The 9,645-nt window shown below is 33.7% G+C and overlaps 1 protein-coding gene and 1 pseudogene across 1 annotated transcript; both read left to right on the top strand.

Moving 5' to 3' along the window:
* The first annotated feature begins 3,238 nt into the window (after positions 1-3,238).
* LOC116128456 lies at positions 3,239-3,919 on the top strand. The gene has a single exon (XM_031414179.1). It carries the CDS (start codon positions 3,239-3,241, stop codon positions 3,917-3,919), a length of 681 nt encoding a protein of 226 aa, XP_031270039.1.
* A 1,876-nt stretch (positions 3,920-5,795) lies between these two features.
* LOC116128455 lies at positions 5,796-9,112 on the top strand (annotated as a pseudogene).
* Positions 9,113-9,645: the final 533 nt, after the last annotated feature.

The raw sequence follows: 9,645 nt of genomic DNA, 5'->3' as shown, positions 1-9,645 counted from the left end.
AATTAGTATAAATTTTATGATTTTTTTTATTTATAAAGGGAGATATATGAATATTTATATTTTGATAACCTTTTTCAATTAAATAAGTTAAGAGATACCTTTCAACTTTTTTAAAAAAAGAAGAGTAAACGACATGTTTTCACTCGAGGTTTGGCGAAATCCTAAGCAGATATCCCCAGTTCCTTTTATTCCAGATTTTCACCCTTAAACTAACTCTGTTTTCTTTATTTTAACAATGGAAGGCTAAAATGGTATTCAACCTATTTTGATATTAAAAAGACAAAATAACCCTAAAAGACCTCAAATCTCAAATTTCTCTCCACCTCCACCTCCACCTTCACCTTTTCATCTTCCGCTTTCTCTCATCTTTGCCGGCGTTGCCGTCGGCCATTTTCCGTTCCTTTCCGATAATGAAGCCTAGATCTAGCAGTGACTATCCATCTCCCTTTTACATTTCTCCATTTTTTTCTTCTTCACCGCGCAATTTTGCCTTTCTCGTGAGTGCAGCACCCAATCGCCTGATTCTAGCGTCGTCGGACACCCCCATCACCACCAATCACTAACCAACACACCAAAACCCCTCTCACCCCCATCCAAGAGAACCCCTTAATCGCCGACCACCACAAATCTAAGGTTTGCATGATTTTTCCATTTTCCCATCGATTCCGGTAATGGAAATCCCTCCCGTCACCGCCATTCACCTCACTGGCCTCCCCTCTCGAAAACCCTTTCCATCCCTAACAGTCGTTTGGTCACCAGTCGCCGTCCATCACTTCCCCATCTCTTTGCACGACAGCTGGGTTTGGGTTTATTTGGAGCCTTTGTTTTGAGTTTCATTTGCTGCGTTTTTGTTGTGTTTTGGAATGAATTTAATTTGTTGATTGGTTATGGGTTTTTTTCTAGTTGTTTTCCCCGCTGCCACTGTCGTTGCCCACCACCTGTGTTTTGGAGTGAATTTGATTTGTTGATTAATTGTAGGGTGGGCCGACTGCAGTGGTGGTTTGAAATGGAGGTGGTTTGGCCGGTTGTGGTGGCAGTTTGGGATGGGTGGCTTAGAATGGACTATGGTTTGGAATGGGGTGAAGGGCAGTTTCATAATAGCCTGCCACAAAAGCAAACTGTCACTAACAACATTCATTTAAGGGTGGGGATTTGGAATAAATTAAACCAAGGGTATTCACTTGGGATTTCGCCAAACCTCGTGTGGGAATATGTCGTTTACTCAATAAAGATTTGCTTTCAATTGTTTATATATATATATATATATATATAATGCTCATGAAACATGTGCTTAAAAGTACTTGGAAAACTAATGACAACTATTAGTAACTCGTTAAGAAACATTGAACCCATGCTCTAATGATAATATAATTTTTTATTAAACTAATTAAACCGTGATGAGGTATATTTCATTTTCTTCTTGTGAGATTACTTAGTATAAATATATCTGCTTTGTTTAGAAAGTATTAAAAATATTTCTTTCATTATCAAAAAAACCTTTTTTCAAGGGTTATTCAATATAATCTGAATATCGAGGATGACTTTAATACTAAACGATCTCACATGAAAAGAAAAAAAAAAAAAAACCATCCGAGATATATGTAATAATATAATCTTCATGACATTAATTTATTTAAAGAAAATAAGATTTATGTGCATCATATTAGTTAATAATTAAATTATTCTTTGAACGTAGTAACATTGTCATCACAATTAAAACAAAGAAGGCCTTTAATAAAGATGAAGGGTATGGTGATAATAATAATAATGATAATAAGTTTTATATGTTGCATATTTATTCATGTCATATTTGATAATTTAAATCATACCTTTTAGTATGTTAAGTTTTAAAATTTAGTAACAAAAGCAACATCGTTTATTCTTTTAAAAGATATTGTAACAATATCAAAAGGATGTTGTGACACATATTATGATATCAAAACTGCCCATATTAGGACACATATTAGAACAAAAATATATTTTAAAATTTAATAAATTTTAAAATAAATTTGTTTTTATAGATAAATTAATCACCTAAATTATTAACTAATTACTATTAGTCACCAACCTCAACTTTAATGAGGTCAAAAATAGAATGAAAAGATTAACTCTAACTTCTATGATCAGTTAGAAAATTTATAGTATTTGTAGTTTTTTTATTAATTATTTTTTAAAATAAATCATTTTATTTTCCTTTTTTAACTCTAGATTATATTTTATAGAATCTTTACATTATTTTTCTTATACATGAAGAAGATATAATACAATTTTCTTTATATTACCAAAATACAAAGAAAAATAAGTTAATATTCTTGCTTTGGTCTTTATTATTATTATTATTATTATTGATATTTAACTGTAATAAATTTCTTTATTAGTTTTTTGTTCCAAATTGACGTTCTAGACCATGTAATTCTAACAAATTAATCTTAATCTTATGCTTATTATCTACATATAATTAATTTATTTTCAGAAAAAAATAAATTTCTTTTATACATGAAATATTCTATTGCTTTTTAAATTTAAATTTAAATGTAAAATTTATTATTCACAATAATTTAATTATATAAAAAAAAAAATCAATCCTAGTTATTTATTTTAACTCTTTAACCTTTTTTTATTGTAGATAAATAATTTCAAAATCATAATTCTTGAAAAATTAATACATTTAGAGATTTTATTTCATCATAAGTGCTCTTTTGTCTTCTTTCTATACATCGATTTCTCCCTTTTTTTTAACGAAATTTTAAACTAAAAACAACTTTTTCTCTTCTCAAAAGGTTTAAAATAAGTTCAATTTATGATGTGGTATCATATCATCGTTTTAAAAAAATGATAATATTATATCAAATAAGAAACTTTTATTAAAATTATTTGTTTTTTATGTATACTTAAAATATTTTCAACCGTCCCAACGAAAAAAAAAAAAAAAAAAATCTGCTTTCACCCAAGCATGTTGATATTTTAATATATTTTTTCATCCATTTTATCATTTTTTTCAAAGATTTGGCTCAAGTTAGTTACTACTTCAACGGGATAATATAATCCTTTTTAACCCTAATTTGACTGAGATTAATTCATTGTGCTTACTCTACGTTTCATAATTGTTCTTATATTCACAACATTAGCATAACCTATTCACTTCTTCTTCTTCTTCTTTCATTTTCTCCTCCATAAATATAATTAATTTGCTTGCCCTTCTTCAACGGTGAAGAATATTAATATGCAGAGCGCTTCAATGGATCCTGAGATGAATATTAATCCAGGGGACGATGCATTTCGCGACGATTGCATCCCTGTTGTCTTTGTTGCTGCAATCTACTTTGGTTTTTTCTTTATAAGTTTCTTAGGAGGCTCTAACGATCATCCTCAAATCGAGGTGAACTCAGTATCCATCGATAACTTTTCAGTTTCCGTTTCAGAGTCTCAGTTAACTGGTAACTGGAGTGTTATTTTGTCAATCAAAAACCCTTACAAAGATGAGATAATCTCGTATTCGAGTTTCGAACTTCATGTCTCCTACAAGAAAGAATTTATATCAGGAAGGATGGTCATCAATGGTTTTGAGCAAGCCGCTGGTCAAGAGAATTTGTTCGCCGCAGGATTCAGCCTCTCATCAGCACCAATTTCTAGCCAGTCTGCACGTCGAGTTGAAGATGAGTTGATTGGAAGCCGAGTTATAGAATTTGACGTGATGATACACGGAAGAATAAAGAGGTTTGCAAATGAAGGATCGAGATCTAGAGCGATGCATTATAAAATTACAGGTTCATGTGAGAATTTGAAGGTGGGATTTGGGTCCAATTCCACAGTTGGAATAATGCTGAATAGCCCTTCCATGCAAAGTGCGAAGCCGACGAGCACGCTAGCTGAATTAAAAATTGTATTTAGGGGGCAAAGAAGAATGATTGGTTTTTAAATGGTGAGAAAGATATATTTTATATTAAATTTCAAATTTTCCTCAAACGCGGGTGGGGCCACCCCTCAGGCCAAACGTTGGTCCTCCACTATCGACGAGAATTAGAAGAAAGTCTTCTTCGTAAATTAGGGTTTAGAATTTATAGTTTAGAAAAGGGGTATATTATGTACATATATATAACGGCCGAGCCAGAATTCAAGTGAGGATGTGAATAAATTATTTCAACATAATGATAAATATTAAACTTTAATATTATTTATAATTTTTTTCGTGTTTTAATGTTTGGAAAATAATCATTGTAAATACTATTAAACATGTCAAATAAAAGAAAAAAAAAACTTTAAAAAATAGATTTCCTTAAATAAACTAAAGCCGGTTTAAAAAATAATTTCTAAGATAATAAAACGATGATTTATTAACTTTAGAAAAAAAAATATTGGCTTTACAATAATTTTTTTTTTTTTTTTTTTTTTTTTTTTTTTTTTTTTTTTTTTTTACATATAACATGAGCTTTATGTGTTTATAAAGCTAACTATTTTTATTATTTATGCTTTTGGACTTGATTATTAGATGGGGTAATTTATAAGTTATAATATAACTAGGGGTGTTCGGTTCCGGGTACCTTGTACTTTTGAAGGAACCGGAACCAGAACCGAAAACCGACGTTCCTTGAAATTTGGAACCAAACCAAACCGACGGTTCCAGTTCCTAAGTACCCAGAACCAGAACCTGTAACAACGGTTTTGGTTTTGGTTCTGGGTACCCTATAAAATTCATGACCCCCCAAAAGTTTTTAAAATGATAAAAAAACCCTTAAAAATTCAAAAATACCCCCCACCTGGCACTTGTTAACAAAAATAAAATTAAAAACTTTATTACTTTGTAAAGGTAGATTCTCAAAAGTGAAAACCACTTACTTTAAAATTATGCATATAAATATAATGTATTCACATTACTTTTTCTATAAAAGTTTTATAACCCCCCTAATATTTAATTTTATTTTATATTAGTCTCGGTTCCTGGTTCCTGGTTGTTCTGGGTAGGAACCAGAACCAAACCCAGGTACCCACCTCCAGTTCCTACCAGTTCTTTTGAACACCCATAAATATAACACATATTATTTAGGGTTTAACTGTAAAGTTATAAAACTTATGGATTTAAAAAGAATCAGGGATGGCATTGGCCCACCCTAATATACGTATACCTATAAAAAATAAAAAAACTAATGATAATTAAGTAATTACTGTGTTTTTCTTTTATATTATCCAATAATCATATTCTAATCATCATTATTAATAACTTTACCAATCTAAAACAACTACTTATAGGAAACCACTATCCAAAATAGTTTCCAAATAGAGGTTCTTTCCATGTAATCCTAACTAATTAATCTTAATCTAAGCTTACTTACATAATAATTTTTAATTACTATATGGCATGCTTAAAATGATAAATCAATAATTATGTAAGTAACACAAAGTGTATTAAATGTTGATTATATTAAGTAATAAATAAATAATAATAATAAGGATTATTTGCCGATAAACTCTCTTCTTTGAACAACCTGGACATGGCGTCTCCCCCATTATTCTTAATCTTCATCATCATTTCCATTGATCTTTTCTTCTCTTTGATCTCCACTCAGCTTCTCTTTTTCTTCATCTTCAGAATCTCATCATTCCTTTCCCTTCACTCACTCTCTTTATTCTCCTCCACATTTCCTTCTTCTCCATAAAATCATTGTCTTCTTCTTCTGGTTTGGTTTGTTTGTTCTTGATTCAAGAAAATCTCTTGCACGCATCACAATTTTCCGTGTAATAATATTCTCTAAATTCTTGAATATTTCACCGATGAAATATAAATTATTCATGTTTTGATGGGAACATGTGTGGGGCCAAATCTTAGTGGTAACGGATTCCTGCAATCTGTTACGGCCCGTTTGGCGAAACCGTCCACCGGAGACCGCCACCTCCGCCGTCTAAAAACGAGCCCAAAAACCAACCAACCGATCAATCTGAAAAATCATCAAAACACAATACTGATAATAATTCCGCCACAGCCACCCCACCACCACCCAAAAAGCGCCAATCCAAAGCACGGCGCCTTCGCCGTTAAAATCAACAACGACGCACCGAAACCACAACCTCAAGTTCCTGAGCAAAAGCCACTCCGCCGGCTGATAAAGTTGGCGTGGCGGATGATCCCGACAAAGCGAAGAAACCGCCTCATACGAAAAGGTTTCAAGCGCAGCATTGCAAAGGGAGTCTGTCTTAGGAGGAAGACTGGGAACTTGAGGAGATTTATAGCTTGGGGCCAAGTTAGTCAAGGGCAATTCGGAACCACATTCCTTTGTATCGAGAAGGCAACAGGCAATATACGCGTGTAAATCATCGCGAAGAGGAAGCTAACGACTGAAGAAGATGTGAAGATGTTCGAGGAAATAAGAATAATCATCACATGCGGTCATCCGAATGTGATACAGATGTTGGGGCGTATGAAGACCGGTGGCTGTGCACGTTGTGATGGAACTTTGCGCAGGGGGGGAGCTTTTTGATAGGATTATACAGAGGGGACATTACACGAGAAGAAAGCAGCTGAGCTAACGAGGATTATGTTGGAGTGGTGGAGGCCTGTCATTTTTAGGTGTTATGCATAGATTTGAAGCCTGAAATCTGTTCATAGCCATGAAGAAATTCGCCGCTGAAGACGATAGACTGGACTCTCAGTCTTCTTTAGGCCAGGTGTGATTTTCTTAAGGATTTTGAGCTTTAATTTACTTCAAGCAAATATTGTATCTTGCAGTTCTTCACAAAATTCTGATACCTTTGATATAGAATAGTATCAATAATCACTTACCATATCAAAGAAATTCGTGTTTTTTTTTTTGGGTCTAATTAGAAGTAGAAAGCAATTCTAGTTTGATGAAATTATCGAAGTGTTTGAGAAGGAGAACAATAGATAATCAATAAGGAACCATGAGCATATTGAATTTCTATAAGATTTGTGCTACTTTGAAAGAAGTTTACTCCAAGGAAACCACTTACCATATCAGTCTTGTATTGGAGAGACAGAGAAATTATTTTGAGCTATCAAATTATATTATACTCAGAAGAACAGTTGTGAGTGAATCTGCTTCAAAGTGGTCGTATATCAATGGTCGAAGCAAGAGAACGCTCGATCAAAGAGATTGATAGGACTACAGATCCATGTAGTGATCATATCAAATAAAGAAGAGGTGATGGTAACTTGGGAGCTTTTGTCTTGAAACTTGCTTGGTTGAGCTTTGGTTAGACCAAAACAGAAAATTTAAGAGTACATTAGATTTCGTGTCTTCCCCAACCATTTTCTGCGAATTTATATCCACTAAGTACTTAGGCGGTGACTTGGGGATATTTGTTAAGTGCAAGTTCTGTTTAAGTGGTGATATATATGTTCTTCATCATTGCGGCTACAATGAATTGTCCTTTTATATTCTTTAAAGCCTTGTATTAGTGGTTGTATTTGCATAGTTCATGCCCATGATGAAGATGACAAACTTTAGCTGGCTCAAAATAGACTAAATTTTGCCCTTTGTCTTGGGCTTAATTCCTTTCATTTTCGAAACAGGTTACTGTAAGGTTTTTGGTTTGTTCATTACTTACTTCATGACTCCTTCATATGCTTAAGTAATCTGTATTCAGTACTGCAATAACTTGAATAATTTCCAAACCATATGATTTATGCTGTGGGTTAGATTTTCTCAATCCTGCTATGTCACATTTTGCTGATATGTTTCTTATAATAGACATTGGTGTATCTTGGCAGCGCCCAGTCTCAAAACATTCTTGTTTCAACATTGCATGGCTTTCCTTCTCTCTTTCCTGCAACTATAATTCATTCTTTCGGGAGAAACATTGAACGATTGTGGTTGGAAGCCCCTACTACGTCGCGCCAGAAGTGTTGCGAGAATTATGGTCCAGCATGTGATGTGTGGGCGCGGGGGTGATTATTTACATATTACTATGTGGGGTGCCTCCATTTTGGATGGTAAGAATTGATAATCTGATAAAAATCAACTTCTGCTATTCTGTTTACGGTTCTAGACACATCTCAATTATGTTTCTTTTATCGGTTTGCTGTGACTTCTTGAATCAGAAACGGAGCAAGGGATATTTGAACAAGTTCTGAAAGGTGATCTCGACTTTATATCTGAACCGTGGCCTACCATATCAGATGGTGCGAAGATCTAGTTCGGGAATCTTGTAAGGGATCCCAAGAAACGTTTAAACCGCTCATGAAGTTCTTAGTAAGTCTTTATGCATTAAAGAAACATGAACATAACCATACATTCTTATAGCTTAAAGCATAGCAATGAATTTGGTGATTTTTCATTCTTCTAGGCCATCCATGGGTTCAGGTGCACGGCGTCGCTCCTGAAAGCCTCTTGATTCTGCAGTTCTATCGCGCTTGAAACAATTTTCTGCCATGAACAAGCTCAAGAAAATTGCCATCAGAGTAAGCACCCTCTACTGTCGCGACGACTTCTTCTCCTTGCCAACTTGTGTTAAGGCTCTTAACAAAAGGTTTGTAAATTTTCGCAGGTAATTGCCGAGAGCCTGTCGGAAGAGGAAATTGCAGGGCTGAAAGAAATGTTCAAGATGATAGACACAGATAACAGTGGACATATCACTCTTGAGGAACTCAAAAAGGGTTTGGAAAAGTAGGCGCAAATCTCAAGGATGCCGAAATCTAATTTAATGGAAGCGGTAAGTTATAATTAGAGCAATCTCAGAAACCAATGCTTCAATTTGATCAAATTTGATTTACTTTAATCTCGACATTCTTCCGAACAATGCAGGCTGATATAGACAATAGTGGCACCATGGACTATAAGAGTTCATCGCTGCCATGCTTCATCTAAACAAAATCCAGAAAGAAGATCATTTATACGCAGCATTTTCGTATTTTGACAAAGATGGAAGCGGTTACATAACTCTAGATGAAGCAACAAGCCTGTCAGCAATTTGGCTTAGATAACACACATTAGAAGAGATTATACGCGAAGTCGACCAAGATAATGTACACAAATTCCTAACGATTTTCCTTTTTAGAGCCAAACATAATCGATCTTCAAACAATCTTTATAACAACTTTCTTCTTGCTTTTTTTTTCCTGCAGGACGGGCGTATCGATTACAGTGAGTTTGCTGAATGATGAGACAGACCTGGTTTAGGCAAGATGATCTTAAAGAAAACCTGAGAAATATTCATTCAGGAAAAGGCTTCAGAAATTCAGATTCCTGATCCTGTATGCCAAAAAATCCCCACAAATTTGGTAAGATAATAAGTAATTTTTCGGAAACGAAATTTGATCTTGAAACTTTAACAGGTTCTCAAGGTGCATATTGTTGTAAAGATCATCAGCCAGGCTACATTTTAGTGTTCATTTTTCTTTGTATTTAACCTTTCAGGTTTCTTCTGTTGGTATCTTAAATCAGATTCGATCATTTCTTTTTTCAAAAAAAGGAAAAAAAAAAAAGAAAAAAAAAAGAAATGAGAAACTGAATATTGTTCATATATTAGAGATCCAAGAGTTTTTCATGTCTCCAGGTAAGAGTTTAAGCTGCACTAATTATGCATACATACAATTATACATGTAAATCTTTTTTTTTTTTTTTTTAATCTTAATTATTTGAGATATAATAGATTTTTTTGTTTGTTTATCATCGGGGTGTCCGAAACAGCTTA

The sequence above is a fragment of the Pistacia vera genome, unplaced genomic scaffold (assembly GCF_008641045.1).
Source record: "Pistacia vera cultivar Batoury unplaced genomic scaffold, PisVer_v2 Contig200, whole genome shotgun sequence".
Taxonomy (NCBI): domain Eukaryota; kingdom Viridiplantae; phylum Streptophyta; class Magnoliopsida; order Sapindales; family Anacardiaceae; genus Pistacia; species Pistacia vera.
This window is presented reverse-complemented; position numbering and strand designations above follow the sequence as displayed.

Bases quoted from the DNA above. Each gene is read 5' to 3' on its own strand.
- LOC116128456 (XM_031414179.1), top strand. From the start codon at position 3,239: ATGGATCCTGAGATGAATATTAATCCAGGGGACGATGCATTTCGCGAC.